Source organism: Carex rostrata, chromosome 3, assembly GCF_964058835.1.
Source record: "Carex rostrata chromosome 3, lpCarRost1.2, whole genome shotgun sequence".
In the NCBI taxonomy this organism is placed as follows: Eukaryota; Viridiplantae; Streptophyta; class Magnoliopsida; order Poales; family Cyperaceae; genus Carex; species Carex rostrata.
In genome coordinates, this window is record NC_135920.1 from 3,477,300 (window position 1) to 3,497,010 (window position 19,711).

The window sequence follows — 19,711 nt, forward strand, 5'->3', positions numbered from 1 at the left end:
TTTTACTTTTTGCTATAAAAATTTCAACGGAACTAGCACCAGAGTGATGACCCCCATTTTTTTTTCAATTTTTTTTTTATATTTATATGTATTTTTTTATATAATATACAATAAAATGCAGTAGATACATACTGTAAACTGATCCCATTCATAGTATAAAAATTTTATATAATTGACCTCTATTTATATTTAACCCTCGTAATTTGAAAGTCTAACTCAGCTCTTGATGTGAATGCATGATAACTCGTTTCACTTATGAGACGATTCACACTCATTGTAGCTCTCTAAAAAAATAAAGTCTTCAATAGAATTAGTGGATCCATACCGTTCTTTTTAACCAGTCACGATTCTTCTATCCATACATCTTCAATAGACATCGGATTAGGTTATATCCTCAAGAGTAAATTTGAACTTTAAATTGTAAGTTTCAGTTTACAATATTTGAAAGAGTACTTGTTCCTTATTTCCAAATCGAAGATGAATATATCTTGAAAATAAAGTGATGATCAATTGAACTCGTATGTTAATATGCATGTTAATATGCATGTCTTTGAGCCGACATAATACAATCATTTAAAGATGAATCTCTCTTTAGTTTTCAATCAGATTGGTCTGAATAAGAGTCCGATAATTTAAATCTGGGTGGCATTTGAATGAGACAAAAAAATAGTGATAATTCAAATTGATGATTATTCCGCACTACTATTTTATTTTTGAATATATTTAAATTAACAATTAGAGACTACTTTTTGTTTATTTTTAGTAAATAAATATGATGTTCTTAAATTGTGTGATCCAAACGTAAAACAGAAAATAAGAATAGCTCAAGAAATGTGCTATTTTGCTATTCCAACGAAAAAGTGGGTTAGCAAATTTCTCGGGTTAGCGATATTAATAAAATAATACCCTACCCATATTATTTTATTCATTATCAACCGTTCTCTTTCATATGGCTGGGTTGGATATAATTTTATATGATTTTAACCAAACAAACTAAAGTAACTTGGCAGCCAGTTGCTAATGTAACTTCTGTTTAAGGTCTAATGTAATTTCTATTTTTTTTTACATTTTCTCAGATCAGTTGGTGAGCGATCAAACGGTGGCAACAGATGTAAACGAGACGGTGGACAGTAGTTTAATTATATTTGTGATTTATTTTGAAATTTGTTATTAAATAGTAAAAAAATTATTTCGAAATTTGTTATTAAAAGGTGATATTAATTAATTATATTTTAACTGTGATTAGATTGGTATTAAATGAGATAATAAGAAATATTTTCTATCGGTTAAAAACAATTGAAGTATTATTGAAAAATATGATGCTTCATATATATTTAACAAGCCATTATAAATATAAAAATTAGTTGAAAATATAAAAACAAATAAATCATTATTATATTCCTTCCCTCCATTGCTATTTTAAACATACAATCCAAACAACATTTCTACTAATCCGGAATAGTCAAAGTTAGTGCTATCCTTGAATTTCTTGGGTTAGCGCTATTCTCAACTACTAACCCAAAAATCGCTATTTTTGCACTAATCCTTGCACGATCCAAACGTTAAATCAGTGGCAATTCTTAATCTTTGAATTAACGACTATTCTCAGTTTCTCATTGATTCAAATTTTCATCCAAACTCACTAATGAAGTGGAAAAAACGTGTTGTGCCGTATCGTGACGTGACTAACACGTCGTGACTTTGGTTTCGTACCGTGTTGTGACCAAGTTAATTTTTCACGTGCTGTATCATGACCAAAATGTCAAGATATAGTCACGCCACGTGAGTCACGTCGTGTCTAAATGTGCCGTGACCAAATGTGACTCACATGACCATTTGATCATAATTTATATTAATTTATTTAAGATTCATCATTTAATCATGATCTAATGGTCCTAATTACACGTTACTGGCATAATCACGTATTGTGTCGTGTCGTGACTAGATCTTTCGCATGACGTGCCGTGCCGTATCAAGTTTTCAAAAGATAAACACAGTACACGAATAATCACAATACGAAACACGCAAGTCACGACATATAATCAACACGCATGCCGTGCCGTTTTGTACGGTTATTACACATAATTAACACGCATGCCGTGCCATTTTGTACTATAACCGTGTTATTATGTGATGGAGCCGGTTACGCCTTACATTTTTCCCACTCTAGTAACTGTATTCCATCGCTGAAAGTTGATTTTTCCTTCGTATAAATCCGTGATCGCTCGTTAGACTCATCGGAAGGTGGAGATTCTCTCGTCCTAAAGCCCTAAAAGAGGAAGCGCCTCCCTCTCCTCCTTTGGATAAATAGCCTTTCGTTAGTCCTTATCACCTCCCTCTCCTTTCTCCTACGCCTACAGAAACGCGCGCGCGAGTCGCCTGCCTCCCTCTCTCCTGATCCCCGACCCCCGCAGTCTTGCGTGGCACCTTTCCTACCTTTCTCTCTCGTGCGCTCCAGCGTGGCAATTCCCCTTACATCGCCGCAGCTAAGCAGTTGGTGAGTAAGATGCTCTGGGGGTTTATTATGTCTGCTATCTCTCGGTTATTTTTTTTTTCCTCTCCTTTCTCTTCTCCAACCCAATTTAGGGTTTTATCGCTTCTCTTTCTGGTGCGTGCTTGAGAGATGGTGATTTTTTTGCTTAAAGAATTAATAGAGAAAGATTTCTGAAATGTATTGATATCTTGCTCTCATTTCCTTTCCTCTTTATCGGTTTGTGATGATGACCGCCACTGATGGTCAGTCTTTCTTTGCCTTGCCTGGAATTGTCGAATTCAAAGTTATTTGCAAGATTAATTGGAGATTAGTTTAAATTTGGATTTCGTGTGATTCTTGATTGGTACTGCTCAGTACCAGTCCTAGTCCATGGTTTGATGCTATTAGTTGCTGCTACATTCAGAGGCAATGCGTGGAGAGGCTGGTGGGGAAGTGGTGAGCGTGAGAGGGGAGAAAAGGGGTTTGGGAGCTGGCGAACTGTTAACGAGCTGGCTCGGCTCATTAGTCAATAGTATGAAGTTCCTTCCGGTTGGGATAGAAATATTTCAAAGGTTTAAGGTTTAAGCTAATTGAAAGATGATAGAAACAGGAGACAAGGGTAAACTATAATTTTTGTTAGGATTTTCAATTTTGCTTCTTAAATTTTAAAGTAATTAGTGTTGCTTTATATCTCTTGATTATAATGTGTGTACATAACATAGCTCTAGTGAAGTGAAAAGCAATAAGGTTAGGGTATGTCCTGATCCGCTACTGCTATTGAGATATTTTATCGAGTAGACTTTACACTTCCAGTCTCAGATTGACTGATAGTTTTATTTAACAGAAGATGGATAGGGAAAGGCTCATGAAGATGGCTGGTGCTGTCAGAACCGGTGGAAAGGGCAGCATGCGCAGGTTTGTCTTTTGTTCCTACATTTTTTCTGGTATGATTTTGATCTTTGCTGCCTGATATCATTTTAATAAGATGCCAGATACCCATGCTTAAAACTTTCATTAAAATACATTTAAATAATGCACATTTAATGCACCTCAACCATTGCAGTACCACTTACAAAATCTTAATTGGTACCTCTGTTTAGATCAACTCTAATAGTTTTCTGGATTGCTTGCCAGAAAGAAGAAGGCAGTGCACAAAACAGCCACGACTGATGATAAGAGGCTTCAAAGCACTCTAAAGAGAGTAGGGGTCAACACCATACCTGCCATAGAAGAAGTCAACATTTTCAAGGATGATGTTGTTATCCAGTTCCAGAACCCTAAAGGTAAGAATTCTACAAAATATTGTACTTATTTTTGTATATGGTAGTTATTGATGCTGAATTATGAGTATGAGGTTTGTTTGTGTGATGAATGTGCAGTGCAAGCATCTATTGCGGCCAACACTTGGGTTGTTAGTGGAACACCTCAAACCAAAAGTATGTTTTCCTTTTTTGCAATCATTTTCACTTGGAATATAATTACTTTTGAGATTTTTTTTTTTTTTACTTGTGTGTGAGCTCCTAGTACGTGATAAAGTCAGATGTGGGCCTGTGGCCATCTTTCTGAACCTTGTGGCTGTTTAGATATCCGGCTATTGTCAAAATTAAACTAGCTACATTGATCATGAACATTTTTTTGACAAAAATTGCAATTTGACATAAAAGAAAATATATCTGTGAATCAAGTTTTCAAGGTGAATTCTAAACTTTTTAATGATTTCTTTATTTTTGTTGCTACAGAGCTTCAGGAGCTGCTGCCTTCAATTATCAACCAACTGGGTATGTTGTTTCTCGCTGAAGATGTTGTTCGATTAATACTTGTTTCAAAACATGAGTGGGTCTTTCTTCCAAATGTGTTGATCATAGCTAAAATATATTTGTTCCCCTCTGTTGTAATGTTTCAGGTCCAGATAACTTAGACAACCTGAGGAGATTGGCTGAGCAGTTTCAGAAACAGGCTGCTGTAGCCGGTGGTGCTGATGTGGCAGCCAGCGGTGTACCTCCTACAATTCCAGAAGAGGACGATGATGATGTCCCTGATCTTGTGCCTGGGGAGACTTTTGAAGAGGTCGCGGAGGAGAAAAAGGAACAGGAATCATCTTAAACAAAGCTTCATTTTTGTCTTGGTTTCCTCTTAGTTTTCTTTCGGTCTTTTTCTCAGAGTCTGTTGTTGTCTCACCTTATTTTTTTTTCTCATTGGTAAAACATTGAAACCCTGGGTGTAGTATCTGTCTTGATTACTTTTGCGTTTTTTTAAGCAATTAAATAACCGGTATTATATGGTTTTGCGCATATTTTTCCGTTGTTGTGTAACTTATGAATTGAGTGTGCATCTTTAGACTTGACTCCAATCTATTTTCTGCCCTCCCGAGCCCTAGCTTGAAAATTTTATTTTGAAACATAGTACTACTTAATACTAAAAGTATAAGAATCTGCAACAAAATTTCACTAGCCAGTAGTCCCACTGGCATGCAGTACATCGTACATTAGGACTAGGTTGAATGAGTCATATGGTGTTGCCAATATTCAGATCATCAAGACAAGACTGAATGAGCCATACTGTCAGGTGATGCCAGGAAAGGTAGATACAGAGGATTGACCCAACATCTCCTAGAGAATAAACATCCCAACATAAGTTTCAATCACACCTAGCTTTCTTTAGTGCATTTGCAAGGCATATTTTCATGTTGCATGAAGTTGTCTGAATATGATGTTTGTACAACAAGCCTTCATCATCTGGTTTCATTGCGCAACCAAGAGAGATTGGGGCTTGGTACCACAAATTATAGTTAAGAGAAGTTCAACTGCACAAGAAGGGTAAATTTGATACAAAACTTGGTCAAAATTGAATTGATAGGCACACTGATGAACTGAGGATTAATTTAAATAACATTGGATCTGGTGAGAGAGAGAGATCCGCCAAAACCGTAATTGTCGAGTGCATTTCTCTATGTCATCAACTTTCCATGGGCAATGCTCAAGGGGAAGCTGAATGCAGTAAATATTATCCCCACAAAAATTCATTACATAGGATGCTCCATATATACATTAAAATCCATTATATTTTTTTTAATAGTGTGAAACTGAGCTTTTATAATGCTTATCTCAGATAATTAGCAAAAAATATTACAACACTTATCCATGCTAAACAAGTTATAGAATTAAAAAAAATGACCTAAATTCTGAGATACAATTGCGAATGACCACTACGATCCACCAAGGCAAGATAGTTACCAACCACACCGGCTTGCAGGGGAGTCCGCATCCCCCCAGGTACCTGAGGTACAATTTAAAAGAACGAACGGTGTAGATTAATTGTATCCAGATCAAACTCAATCCGGTACTGTTTTGACTATAGGGGGTTGCTTTGAGATTTGTGTCAAGCTAAAAGAACGGTTGAAATTTTCAGCTTGCACCTCAGGTACCTAGGGTGATACGGATTCCTCGTAGGGATTATACTGTATCAACAAGGCCGCTAAATCAGTCTGGATCAAACACATCTTCAGCCTGGTCCCTGGATCAAATGCTGATATGACACATTCAATCTTGTCCTGAACATTTTATTGGTTCACTGCCAAAAATTATTTTCATAAAAAAACCTACGTGAGCTTAATGTGCTTCTAATCCTAGATTCTCTAACATCTTCTGTTTATATTCAAGTTCTCTCCTCGACAAATATCGCCATACCAAGTGCACATCTGGTAATACCTGCCTTATATCTGGTATTGAAATTCAACCACTGCTGCACAAAAGGTCCGTGGTCTATTCAGATCTGAACATACTTATCATTTGTCAATATAATTGAAATTCCGCAATCCACAAAACCAGCCTTTTGCAACTTTAAACAAACTAGGGTTTCTTAGTTGCCTTAATTTCTTGTTTTTGGGATTATTTGTTCAATTCTGTTGTGCTGGGACGATTTGTGCATAAGAGTTTGCTCACATATAGTATGCACTTTCGCCTCTTACTGATCTCTATGAGAATTTGTCTGGTACAGATTTTTTATTTCTTTCGGTGATTTTGCCCTCGCAAAGATTATGATAGAACAGTAAGTTTAACTTGTCATAATGTACATTGTACAATGTACTGCATGCCAGCGTGAGACTACTGGCTAGTAAGATTTTGTTGTAGATTTTCATACTAAAAGACTACTACTATGCTACTAAATAAATTTTTCATGCTGGGGCTCAAAAGGGCAGAAAAGAGATTGGATTCAATTCTAAAGATGCGCACACAATTAATTAAGTTACACAACAACAGAACAATATGGACAAAACCATATGATACCAGCCGTTTAATTGATCCAAAAAACCGCAACAATGATCAAAACAGATGCTACACCTAGGGTTTCAACGTTATACCAAAAAGAAGACGAGACAACAACAGACTCCAAGAAAAAGACCAAAAGAGAAGCAGAGGACAGCCAAGACAAAAAAGAGAAGCCTTTATTAAGATGATTCCTGTTCCTTTTTCTCCTCAGCGATCTCTTCAAAAGTCTCCCCAGGCACAAGATCGGGGACATCATCATCGTCCTCTTCTAGAATTGTAGGAGGTACACCGCTGGCTGCCACATCAGCACCACCGGCTTCAGCAGCCTGTTTCTGAAACTGCTCAGCCAATCTCCTCAGGTTGTCTAAGTTATCTGGACCTGAAACATTACAACAGAGGGGAACAAATATATTTTAGCTATGATCAACACATTTGGAAGAAAGACCCACTCATGTTCTGAAACAAGTATTAATCGAACAACATCTTCAGCAAGAAACAACATACCCAGTTGGTTGATAATTGAAGGCAGCAGCTCCTGAAGCTCTGTAGCAACAAAAATAAAGAAATCATTAAAAAGTTTAGAATTCACCTTGAAAACTTAATTTGCAAAAATATTTTCTTTCATGTCAAATTGCAATTATCATAAAAAAAAAAATGTTCATGATTGATGTAGCTAGTTTAAATTTGACAATAGCCGGATATCTAAACAGCACAGGCCCACATCTGACTTTATGAAGTCCTAGGGGCCAATGCACAAGTAAAAAAAAACAGCTCAAAAGTAATTTTTATTCCAAGTGAAAATGGTTCCAAAAGGGAAAACATACTTTTGGTTTGAGGTGTTCCACTAACAACCCAAGTGTTGGCCGCAATAGATGCTTGCACTGCACATTCATCACACAAACAAACCAAGTCATACTCATATTTCAGCATAAATAACTAACATATACAAAAATAAGTACAATATTTTGAAGAATTCTTACCTTTAGGGTTCTGGAACTGGATAACAACATCATCCTTGAAAATGTTGACTTCTTCTATGGCAGGTATGGTGTTGACCCCTACTCTCTTTAGAGTGCTCTGGAGCCTCTTGTCATCAGTCGTGGCTGTTTTGTGCACTGCCTTCTTCTTTCTGGCAAGCAATCCAAAAACCTATCAGGGTTGATCTAAACAGATGTACCAACAAAGATTTCGAAAGTAATACTACAAAAATTATTGGCACGATACTATGCATATCTATTAGGTTGTTTCTGCAATGCTTGAGGTGCATTAAAAGTGCATTATTTAATGAATTTTTCCGAAAGTTTTTAGCATGAGTATCATCTTATTGAAATGATAATATGAAGCAGGCCAAAAGTTCAAGATAAATATTTTGGCGACATTAGGCAGCAAAGATAAAAATCCTACGAGAAAAACTGTTGGAATAAAAGACAAACCTGCGCATGCTACCCTTTCCACCGGTTCTGACAGCACCGGCCATCTTGATTAGCCTTTCCCTATCCATCTTCTGTTAAATAAAACTACATCAGTCAATCCAACACTTTAACAGTTAAGGCTAATTAACAAAATGCTAAACAGCAGTGACGAATCAGGAGCTACCCTTATCACCTAATCAAGAGATATAAAGCAATACTAATAAATTTAAACATTGAGAAACAAAATAACAAATCCTAAAACAACTTTTAATTATCTTTCATTTATCTTAAACCTTAAACCCTAGAAACATTTGTATCACAAACCCCTTCCCCCACCCACCCATTAATTAGCATCACAGAAAGACGGGAAATTATTAAAACCGCAAAGCATCTTACTCACCAGCTGCTTAGCTGCGACGATGTAGGAAGGAATTGCCACGCACGGTACACACGAGGGAGAAAGGCAGGGATGGCGCCAGGGAAGACAGCGGGGGTCGGGGGTGCGGCGTGAGGGAGTGAGGCTGACTCGCGTGCGCGTGACTATAACCCTAGCATATCTAACATATCCACGATTAACGGTTGAGATTGATCATGATCTCAGCTCGTTATTGAATTGACTCGGCACGAATGGAGCTCGAACTCAACTCGTGAGCTAACAAATTCAGATCCAGTGCGGTACCCTACCGTGTAAAATGAGATTTGCATTGTCCTTGTGTGAATTTTAAAATGAATTTTTTATAGGGGTGGAAACGGGTAAAATCATATTTATATTTCTTTTCTTTTTTTCATTTTTTGGATACGGATATGAAGCAGATATCATACGAATTCGGATCAGATCAGATATTTATAAAAATAATATAAAAAATATTAAAATTCGTAATATTTAATTTCATAATATATATTAAAGTATATGATATATAGAGCTAGGATATGGTGAGTTGCGAAGTAAAGCAACTATTTTATTTCACGCTCATATTTTGCGATTTTAAAGTTTAAAACGTCGATCCGAACCGCTCATCTTGTTCTTCATATTGAAATGTGCTTGGAGACCAAATTTTACATTTTTTGGAAATTTTTTACTATTTATTAAGCAATTTTGAAAGTCGCTGATCTGATGGTCCAGAAAATTTTACTGTTCACAGCAAAACAGCAATTTTCAAAAATGCTTAATAAATGGTAAAAAAATTCCAAAAAATGTAAAATTTGATCTCCAAGCACATTTCAATATGGATTAAACATCTAACGGTTCGGATCGGTCGTTTGGACTTTCAAAATAAAAATACGGCGTGAAGTAGAAACGCGTTTTACTTCGCAACTCACCGTAGCCCACCTCATGATATATATCTACTATTCGGAAATACATAATTGAAACATAAAATCATATTAGTATCTTTTACATCTAAATTTTTTAATACAGATCGGATATTATTCGTAACCCCTAATTCTTTATAATTGAAATAAGCTCTCATTTTGATTTGGTTGGAAATTTATTTCACCGTGCAATACATCAGAAGATATGCTTCCTGACTAACGAGTCAAACAAATCAGATTATTAACAGCTCAGAACTAAATCGAGAAAAACTAATTCTAAACTTTTTCTTAAACGGTTCGAACGAATTATGAATTTCTTTTACAACTCTAATAATTTATCTAATAATTCATCACTTTATATCTCTAACTCGACTATTCAAAACACACACACACAAAAAATCATCTACTTAGTATGAACAGAGTGTTTTTCAAATCTGCCAATTAAATCGAAAACGAATGCAAAAGACTAAAACTCAAACGTATCCTTAAACCTTAAATGTGACTTATTAGGTGTTTGGTTAGATATTGTGACTTATTTATTTTATTGCTTTGTTATTTATTTATTTTGTTAATTATAGTATTATTTTTTCGTATACAAACCACATTTCAAACAATCGATATTTTACAAATAAACGACATAATCAAAATTTTAATCCGACAAACGAACGATGTTTTAAAAATGAACGACATATCCAATAAACAACATTTAAAATAAAATAACAATTAAACATAATAAATAAACTATATAACAAAATATAATAATACAATTTATGTTTATATAAAAAAAGAGGGGATGAGGGGCACAATGACACATGGCGGCTTCATTCTTGAGACCGCAACGGCACATGGCGATTTCTAAGAATAGAACCGCCAAATGTCATTGCGGTCGTGGTATTTTTCGAATTCTGAAAAAAAAAATGTTTTTTTTATGGTATTAATAAAAATTTCGGCATACGATATACGACCGTATGTATGACTTAGAAATTCTGAGTATGTTCGGACGAGAGAGAATTGCTTCAACATTTTCCGAAATAACACTAAAACAACTTCTCCAAGTGTATTTGTAAACTCAATAATTCCATGGAACAACGAATCGAGTCTCTTCTTAAATAGCACGTTCGAAATCCAATTAATATTTAAATTCGAGAAGCTTAATTCTTATCTGTCTCAATTGTTTATTTGTAAATGTTAAAAATGTATAAAAATATTAAATTTTGATATTATTAGCATTATTTTTAATTATACAATATAATAAGAGTGAGGTTATGGTAATATGTATTTTATTAATCGACCCGTATCTATATTTTTAAAGTACAAACAGTCTATTAAAACTGTTAAATATAATCTTTATATGAAAATGTACATAGAGAGCAAATTTTATATTTATTTAGAATCTTTTTACTAATTTTTTAGATAGATAATTTTTTTATGCTCTATAATTTTCAAATTAAGTAATTTTCTACCTACCTAAACTGATAATAAAAAAACTAAAATATAAAATTGGACTTGCAAGTATATTCATATTATATAATTAGATTAACAGTTTGGAATTAAAAAATGAATATATAAGTTCGTGGGCTGTTATATAATATGCATATTACCATACTCATATAATAATACTTACACATTAGAGTAAAACTGGATGTTCTTAAGCTCACCGAGGTGAACTTAGCTATGAAACTTATCAAATTAGCTTCAAAATATGAATTAAGACCGTTGAAACCTACTCCACGTGCAAAGAGTTTTTGTTCAAAATTTTAAAATAATTTAGTACAAAGTCAAGCAGTTAAAAGATATTCAAAAAAATAAATGTATTAAAATTAATTCATAAACATTATAATTATTACTGTTTTACTTTATGCTAAATTAGTTCCAAAATTTATATTTTTTGCATGTAAATGCATTGCTCGTGATCAATGTTATTAAATGCGGTATGCGGAACGCTACTGCATATGCGGATTTTTATGCGGACATATATATGCGGATTTTAAAATGGAGGAGGATCAAGTTACAACAAGTTACCACAATCATTTTCTACATTTTCAAAGTCCAAATCATTGATCCAAACCGTTCAACATGATCTCCACAATAAAATGTGCTTCCATATCAAATTTTATATTTTTTGGAATTTTTTTACTATTTATTAAGATGGGTACAAAATTCAATGGTCTGAATTTGACTAGTTTTTATACCCATCTTAATAAATAATAAAAAAATTCTAAAAAATATAAAATTTGGTCTCCAAGCACATTTTACCGTAGAGATGACATCTAACGGTTTGGATCGACAATTTGAAATTTGAAAATGTAGAAAATGGCTGTGTTAACTTGTTGTAACTTGATCCCTCCTCTTTTAAAATGAGAATTTATATATATATATATAAACAAGTATGCAGTCATATGCTGTATGCGGTAATATGCGGTTATATGCAGTAATATTCAGTATCATACAAACAAATATGCGGTAATATGTGGCTGAATATATGATAATAATATGCGGTCAAATATGCGACCGCATATGCGGAACCGTATGTATTGATCGCATACAGATTTTTATGCAGATTACAATCGAATACGCATATGCGGCCGCATAGACCGCATTTTATTACACTGCTCATGATGCAGATCAGTTTCAACTATTTAAATTCATAATATAAAGTCAATTCGATAATTTTTTAAGCGAAATTCATCAAATTTCTGGGTGAGCTTATGAACACTCTGGTTTTACTCACTATTTTAAATATCAATTTATTAGTAAACCAACGTCTGTGAGAGCCGCCATCAATAAAAAAAAATGGCTTCTCTTCCTTTTTTTTGTCTTGTACTTTCTATATGTTCATTCCGGTACAAAACAAATTGTAAGGAGTATATGTGAAAGAGGATTCAAATATCTTCATTTTGATATCTCCATTATATTTTTATTTTAAAAACTTTAATAACTCAAAGTTTGAAATTTAAAAGTTAATAAAACTGTTGAATATAATCTACATCATTTTATTTGTGCACTTGTAAAAAATTATAACATTTCAACTTTATTTTAATTATTATTAAAAGTTTGTAAAAACGTACTAATATAAATAATTTTTAAACGTTATTTTTTAATTTATTAATTCACATAAAAACAAAACTGAAATATAATAAATTTTTATAAGAATATAAATAAAATAATATATATCACATCTAATAATTTTATTTTCATTTATAATTTAAACTTTAAATTATTAATATTTAAAAAATTAAAAATATAACAAAAATACAAAAAAATAAAAGTATTTGTACTCTCCTCGTCAAGTGAAATTTCCCAAAACAGAACTTTATTCCGGATTCAAACGTCCAAAATAACCTGACATTCGACATACCAGAGTGGATAATAGTGGATTATCTTGCTAGAATAGATGTTTCGCTGTGGATTGCTTTTGTTAAATTTTTCAAGGTTCTTTCAGGTATGCAAATTACAAAGACATTTTTCCTAGTTCGCAAACAAATATATGTATTTGCCATTACTGAGGACTTAATTATTTCCTTTTCAATTGGATTAAGTCATGGATTTCTAGGTTGTTGCGGTTAACCCACAAGTTGCAATCATGTACAAATATCAGGAAAAAAAAAAAAATTGGGTGCTATTTGCAAAGCTGGCATAATATGGGGTGCAAATGAAATTCAAGCTTTCTTTTTGATAAAAAAGTGTTGCTTGATCTGAATGACAATGAATCTTCAGTATATCTCATCAGGCCTGTTTGTGGTGCTTAGCAAGTGCTGGATCAAATTGGTACTGCTCGAGTACCAGCCACCAAACTAGTATCTCTGGTGTCTGTAATGGCTCCTCAGCCGGTACATGCATTTGCCTTGGCTTCTGAGATAGTAGGGAACTGGTGAGTAGTGCTTCTGAGAACAAGCCCAAATTCATGGTTAATTTAATTCAGTGCTTCGTATTAATATTTATTTTGTTTGCCACAGCCAAATCAGATGGAATATCATACAAGGCATTTTAAGGTAAATAGCAGCTTGTTAGTTATGTATGAGCTATTACATTTATAGATTAAGATCAACAACACAGAGTTGTTGATTTCTCTAGTAAATAGCAGCTTGTTAGTTCTATATGTACCCTGATTAACTAACTATGAAGCTTGTGAATTGTGCATTGAAATCTCGTTTGTTGAATAGGAAGAGCTTGGTTGGCACAAGACCAAATTAAGCCCTCAGCATGCCACACGACCAAGGCGAAATCTATAAAATATGACTCCCTACCAACCTCATTCAAGGTGGCCATAAAATAGGAAAACAAACTGTTTTGTAGAGCTCCGTATTACTTCAAACATTACCTCAAAGATAACCCTCTAGTTCAAGAAGAGCAACAAGGGATAATGCCATAAAGGACATTTGCTTTTAAAACTAATGAATTAACTATGACTTCCAACAAGCATAAAACTATAAATCAATTAATTAGAAATGGAGATATTGACAAAGTTTTTGAGTTTGAATGGATAAATATCAAATTTATGGTTTTTATGGGGGTATTCCTCTCTAAGAGGAGGGTTCAACCCCCCGCTCAGTGCAATGAACCAAATAGCTTGCTTAGAGAGGTCTATAATTTGCTGAAACTGTGCGTTTATCCCATAAAAAAAAATTATTTGAAGCCATGATACAATCGGCAATTGGATTTCACATGTGAATAAAGATTTTATAAATAACAAAGAGACCAGCAGCATGCCTAATAGTAGAGCAGGCAAAGGATGCATGATTAATTTTGTGACAAGCTATAATTATCATCGAAAATTACTTTCAGCATCAAAAAAGGGGGAACAAAATATGCAGCTCATCACATGTAGCTTTCATGGTCAAGCAATTTCTGGAGAATAGCCTGCAAATTAATAAGATTTTTCCGTTTCAGTAAACAAGCACAAAAACAGAACATGTGAAATGGTGACAAACAAGGAAAAAGTCAATTAACTAAACAACAACAACAACAACAACAACAAGGAAATACTTAGCCTACGGGTAACAAAAAAGGAGAAACTTGAGATGAAACTGATAAGCAAATTGTATGGCGAAACTACAATACAGGTTCAATGGGTAACTAGAATATGCAAGGTCACACAACTATAAACTGATTCACTAAACCAACCATACAAGGTGACAATATGTCAAGTTTGGTTGCATCTAATTTCCAAAAAGACTCATGCTGATGCAAATCACCAGCAAGTGGATCAAGTGATCATGAAACAGACGGTGGGGTTCCTGTCAATCTACATTACCCAGACACAACTAATAGGTATCATAGCCCATACCTAATAGGTATCAGGAATAGATAAACATACAGATACGTGATGTTACATATCAGAGACGCCAGCTGGCCTATCATTATATTTTACAAAACATAGATTGATACAGCCAACAATACACTGATATGTATATGCACTTGCTTCCAGCATAGGGATTGCACCAAAAGCAATCCCTAAGGTAGCACTCAGGCAATAAAAACACTAGTGGGTCTAGACTCGGACTATAGAAACTACTGGAGGAGTGTGTCTTTTAGACCCCTTGTGGGACTACACTATTTATGACATAATTTTTCAAAACATAAAACCAGATTTTTATATTTCCATCCCTTTATTTATTTTTCATTTTTTTCCTGCAATTGCTCTTTTTAATCCATCTTTACCAATTTAATATGTACATAATAATTTCTAAAAAGTATCTCAATGCTTGCAATTCTTTCCAAATGAAAATTATATTTCTTTTGTCAAATATGATTAAATTTATGTGTATGTAGTATAAACCTACAAGGTAAAGATTCTATGAATTTTCATTTTCCCCATTTCCTAAAATCTGCAAGTATCATATATAACTCACTGGGCAACTCGGATTTGACTTGAGAGAATCATGTAGTTCCCGGGAAGAAACAAGAAGTTTAACAGGCCGGAACCTAATAGAATCATTTCTTCCTTTAGCATCTGTGAAGCTGATTAATTCACTTTCCAAAAGGTGCTCAAAAGCCTGCTTTGGAATATAATATTAATCTTGCCAGCTAAAACATTTTCAGAAGGAAAAAATAGCTGGAAATTGCTATAGTACTGACCCGCAAGCATACAGCATGCGAATAGTTATCAGAAGTTCTGTATGCATCCTGTATAGCTTTATACTCTGAGACAAAAAATAATCAAGTTTTTAAATATAAATCAAAATAATAGAAAAGACCCTGGTAGAAGGTGGATTGACCTTACCTTTCATTACAGAATTAAAATTGTATGATGTTTCCTCTTTGCATTGCAGTCTGTGCATGCAGACCAGAAAATAAAGCTCCAAAATAGATAAATCTGTTCAGAAATTTTGAGAGGCAATCACAAAAACACCAAAGTTGAAATTAAAATATGCGCGCGCGCACACACACACATGAGAGAGAGAGAGAGAGAGAGAGAGAGACCATGCAGGCTGTCAAACTTAGGCTGCCTCTTCATCAATGAATATGCACTCTCAAAGCTTTGTAAAGATAGATATCCAGTTTCCATATCCATATAAGATGAAGCTACAAATCTGAAATTGAATGTATTCAGAACAAATATATTCCCAACAATGGCATAGATACCAATAATATCACCAGGACCTTATGTCATAACTTCAATTAAAAAGGAAGATCACAGAACGTAGGGAACTTACAAGAATCTCAACAGATGATTTATTGACCCGTCTGCACAGGTGAAAGAACTGAGAATTTCTTTGAACTTCTTATCGCCAAAAATTTTCTATAAATATGTATGCTAAGGGAAACTTCTACTTAATATTTGACTGAGTTATGCCAGTACAAAACTAATCAAAAGAAATGTTATTTATGGCAAATAACCTCCTTTCATTGTTCACATTTTCCCAATTTAATCATTTTCACTGCCTCTGTCCTAATTTCTCTTGAAAATATATTTTTGAAAAAGCTCTTCTATAACTTCCTCAATCTCTCTCGCCCTTTAATCAATTGGCAGGACTGTTAATCCTAATATGGAAAGCTAAGCTGAATCATAGCAAAAGGATACATCAAGTCTTGAATTAAACTCTACAACATACTTAGAAGGGAGACTCGAATCTTTCTGTAGATGAAGCAGCTGCTCCAACAACCTGCTTTCAACATTGTCAAAAGTACTATGATATTTATTGTTACTGTTATCTTTATTAATTTATTAATTTATGATTCTGGATAAGGTTTTGGTGAAAAAGAGAAGTTAAAAAGGCCAAACTACCTTCTCCCGTCTTCTTCTGAAGGAGGACCGAACAAAAGGGTGCAAGAAGAGAAACGTGACCTGACCCTTTTTTCTAACTGCTGCTCTGAACCCTACATTAACAACAATTTAATATATGTATAAAGATTTCTGCATGCCAAAACTTTAGTCAGGTACAGCTTTCATTGTAGTATGCAGTGCCCTTGGTTTTCCAAAAATAATAATAGTAACTGATGAAGTTATAATATGACAACAGTAACTCAAAACCAATAATTGTGAATTAGTTCCCAAATCATAATCAAACAAAAAAGGAACAGCTTCTAGGAAGAGAAAAGTTATACCTCCAGACAACTCAAACCAACAATTATAATAGACTGTGATGTGAAAGTTTCCATTGCATCAAATAAGGTATAAAGCAACCACTGTTTTCCCTGTAATATTATATGATCAAACACTTTTGGTCATATTCTTGAAAGTATATTTGTAAGGGTTGAAGCTGTAAATATAACGAACAAAATAAAATATACCTGAGTGAATAGGTGGAACTCATCTAACACAAAAACTACTGTTTTACGAGCTAACCCATACTCCCTACCAATAAGAAAAATGCAACCAATCAAGAGATGAAGTTTGAAGTCAAACAAGCATAATTGTTCCATATTGACAATGAATATTAACTAGTATCGTACCCGTGCGTTGCAACGGGAACATATTACAAGAGGAAAAAAAATCTCATACAAATAAAATAATTAAGACTAAATAACAAATAACATTTCTTAAATGACTTGTTAAATGACATCTATACATGAATAACATTCCTTGAATGACATATTTGATTAGATAACATGTATGTTTTTTTTATATATTTTTGACATATTTTCATAAAAAAATGACAAATAATATTTCTTAAATGATATAAAAATCTCAAAACAAATGAAGACAAGACCAATCAATCCAAAAATTCCTTAAATGACATTTAAAAATTGGAAGGAAATAATGATCAATCAGAAAGATTATACAATTTGCATGTGGCGAGTACGTGTTTAAATAAATTTAGACTTCTACACGTAAGAATACATAAAAAGATGCATAGAATAAAAAAAGACAAACTTTTCAATCGGAGAGCTGATATTCAATCCAAAATTTCATCTTTTAATCACAATAGTTGATGGATTAGGACATCTGTGTGCTTAATATAAGAGAATAGATAGATGTGGCAATCAATGCAAATTTTAACTTACTTGAGCATGTCCATGAGGAACTCTTTATTTTCCTCCAATGAAGCCTACAATAAATAGTATAAATAGTCAAGTACAACATTTAGAACAACGAATTCTTACAAATTTGGTTGTTTCTGAACCCCCAGCAAGTTAATAACAAGATATTGATCTTGTGCCTTTTCAATACGTGGTGGTACCAGTGGTATGAGATGATGTTTTTATATATGTTTTTTTAGGTTGGTAATCAAGGTCAAAGTAAGCCTAAGTTACCTAATCGATTAGATATCACCAAAGAATAATTATCAGAACCCTTTCTCTTCTTTTTTTTAATGCCACCTAGGTCAAGTTGGTCAGAATATTTCATTGGCGCAAAAAAAGAAAGATTTGAACTCATTTCTCTGTGACAAAAAACATGCACATAAATAAGGCACCTACTGTTTTGCAAAATGAAAACTCGTGTCCTGAGCATAGTTGTCTTGCAATTTCCTTGAAAACCCAAAAATAAATAGTTAGTTGGATCATGCTAGAGATTATGGTATTTAACAACCCATCGAATGTACTAGAAAAGTGTATTTCAACAACCTCAAGAGCACTGTTATCATCGTCACTATGAAGCAAACCGTACAATTTAACCTGCAATAGGGAATGAAATTGGCCCCAAAATCATACAAACCAAGGATTAAATAAATTAATGGAGGCAAATTATCAATCACATAACCATACAACGGAGATAGCATTAGGATGATCAGCCTGTAGATCTTTCAAAACCAATTCGACAACCTATATAGCAAGAGAAAAACAAAAGGATAAGGTTCACATTTCAGTATCAGTCTGCCGTGTAACAAGAAGAACTAGTATTGCTTTTGCTTTAAAATTGATGCTATTCTGTGTGGGAAACCATGAAATACCCATATATCCAAAAAATAGAAAAAAGATCGGCTACCAAAACAGAAAGGGGGCCTTTCTTGTTCCAATTAAACCTAAATTAACTAAATGCTTATTCATAGTCTATAGAGTGACAACATTATAGAATGACGCTGTATTACCGCAGCTTTACCAGATCCCTTGTCTCCACGTAGAAGTAAAACTTTGCTGCAGGCCGATGAGATGGAGCTAGAAATGTGGAACTTCAGTTTCCTGAAAAAATAGCAAATATTACACTTTTTTGTTCTTTCGGAAATTATTACGGATCAGAAAAAAAAACCCTGACAGAGAGAGGGGGAAAGTGCCTGAAGTTGCTGTCGGAGGAGGATTGAAGGAGGGAATGAGCAAAGGTGCGGCTACAGAGGCGCTCCCTGAGTTGTACTAAAGCTACCGACGCTTGCTCTGAGCCTGCCATTTTGTCTTGTAAGCTTGTGGATCGCCGCGCGGTGTTAGTTGGCGGGGGGAGGGGGGAGGGGATGGGGAAAGGGGGAGAGAGAGAGTAGTTGGAGTGGAGAGATTTTGTAAAGGCGGGAGATAGAGCACGGGAAGGGCGGGAGCGGCCGAGTGGGGAAAAACGGGTCGGGTCTATCTGGCGCGTAGTTCTGGTAATTAAGACTGCTACAGAACTACGTGAAGCGAGAGGAATTCACATCCCTTCGGGTTACCGGACTGAGAACAATTGAAACGAGCCTACGGGCTGTGAACCAAAAAAAAAAAAAAAAAACAATTGAAACGGACAGTTTAGGATCGTTCTTTTAACTTGGTACGAATCTTAAAGCACAAATAATACTGGCCCCTGCCGCCCTGCGCAATCTCCTAACAGACACCGGCTGAGAGTAAATCTAGACCGTCCTTTCAATTTGCTTCAGTCAGGTACATGGGAGAATATAGATCCC

At 34.3% G+C, this 19,711-nt stretch overlaps 3 protein-coding genes across 7 annotated transcripts; 1 reads left to right on the top strand and 2 right to left on the bottom strand.

The window, feature by feature from the left end:
* Positions 1–2,334: 2,334 nt before the first annotated feature.
* LOC144550958 (basic transcription factor 3-like) lies at positions 2,335–4,764 on the top strand. Of its 2 annotated transcripts, none has more exons than XM_078298711.1 (6): positions 2,335–2,497; positions 3,318–3,388; positions 3,608–3,756; positions 3,853–3,909; positions 4,213–4,251; positions 4,377–4,764. In XM_078298711.1, exons 2-6 carry the CDS (start codon positions 3,321–3,323, stop codon positions 4,574–4,576), a joined length of 513 nt encoding a protein of 170 aa, XP_078154837.1. In that variant the 5' UTR covers positions 2,335–2,497; positions 3,318–3,320; the 3' UTR covers positions 4,577–4,764. The 2 variants fall into 2 exon arrangements, with proteins under 2 accessions (XP_078154837.1, XP_078154838.1); XM_078298712.1 differs by having other exon boundaries at positions 2,393–2,541.
* A 1,975-nt stretch (positions 4,765–6,739) lies between these two features.
* Positions 6,740–8,789, bottom strand: LOC144550959 (basic transcription factor 3-like). 3 transcript variants are annotated; one of them, XM_078298713.1, is made up of 6 exons: positions 8,554–8,789; positions 8,175–8,245; positions 7,722–7,870; positions 7,566–7,622; positions 7,246–7,284; positions 6,740–7,120 (listed from the first exon to the last, which is right to left on the bottom strand). In XM_078298713.1, the coding sequence occupies exons 2-6, from the start codon at positions 8,240–8,242 to the stop codon at positions 6,921–6,923; spliced, it is 513 nt and encodes a 170-aa protein (XP_078154839.1). In that variant the 5' UTR covers positions 8,243–8,245; positions 8,554–8,789; the 3' UTR covers positions 6,740–6,920. The 3 variants fall into 3 exon arrangements, with proteins under 3 accessions (XP_078154839.1, XP_078154841.1, XP_078154842.1); XM_078298715.1 differs by having other exon boundaries at positions 8,175–8,242; positions 8,550–8,690; XM_078298716.1 differs by having other exon boundaries at positions 8,550–8,690.
* A 5,248-nt stretch (positions 8,790–14,037) lies between these two features.
* On the bottom strand, positions 14,038–19,439 carry ORC4 (origin recognition complex subunit 4). Of its 2 annotated transcripts, none has more exons than XM_078298718.1 (16): positions 19,121–19,439; positions 18,938–19,028; positions 18,615–18,671; positions 18,474–18,524; positions 18,327–18,377; positions 17,913–17,956; positions 17,199–17,262; positions 17,013–17,102; positions 16,693–16,784; positions 16,489–16,570; positions 16,121–16,206; positions 15,888–15,997; positions 15,688–15,780; positions 15,543–15,607; positions 15,317–15,463; positions 14,038–14,324 (listed from the first exon to the last, which is right to left on the bottom strand). In XM_078298718.1, the coding sequence occupies exons 1-16, from the start codon at positions 19,228–19,230 to the stop codon at positions 14,283–14,285; spliced, it is 1,275 nt and encodes a 424-aa protein (XP_078154844.1). In that variant the 5' UTR covers positions 19,231–19,439; the 3' UTR covers positions 14,038–14,282. The 2 variants fall into 2 exon arrangements, with proteins under 2 accessions (XP_078154844.1, XP_078154843.1); XM_078298717.1 differs by having other exon boundaries at positions 15,317–15,460; positions 19,121–19,402.
* Between the last annotated feature and the right edge of the window lie 272 nt (positions 19,440–19,711).

Bases quoted from the DNA above. Each gene is read 5' to 3' on its own strand.
- LOC144550958 (XM_078298711.1), top strand. From the start codon at position 3,321: ATGGATAGGGAAAGGCTCATGAAGATGGCTGGTGCTGTCAGAACCGGT. The intron at 3,389-3,607 runs GTTTGTCTTTTG...ATTGCTTGCCAG, and splicing joins GGAAAGGGCAGCATGCGCAG to AAAGAAGAAGGCAGTGCACA. The intron at 3,910-4,212 runs GTATGTTTTCCT...TTGTTGCTACAG, and splicing joins TGGAACACCTCAAACCAAAA to AGCTTCAGGAGCTGCTGCCT.
- ORC4 (XM_078298718.1), bottom strand. From the start codon at position 19,230: ATGGCAGGCTCAGAGCAAGCGTCGGTAGCTTTAGTACAACTCAGGGAG. The intron at 17,103-17,198 runs GTATATTTTATT...ATAATATTACAG, and splicing joins AGTTCCACCTATTCACTCAG to GGAAAACAGTGGTTGCTTTA. The intron at 14,325-15,316 runs GTGAGTTATATA...ATTAATTTGCAG, and splicing joins AGTCAAATCCGAGTTGCCCA to GCTATTCTCCAGAAATTGCT.
- LOC144550959 (XM_078298713.1), bottom strand. From the start codon at position 8,242: ATGGATAGGGAAAGGCTAATCAAGATGGCCGGTGCTGTCAGAACCGGT. The intron at 7,871-8,174 runs GTTTGTCTTTTA...ATTGCTTGCCAG, and splicing joins GGAAAGGGTAGCATGCGCAG to AAAGAAGAAGGCAGTGCACA. The intron at 7,285-7,565 runs GTATGTTTTCCC...TTGTTGCTACAG, and splicing joins TGGAACACCTCAAACCAAAA to AGCTTCAGGAGCTGCTGCCT.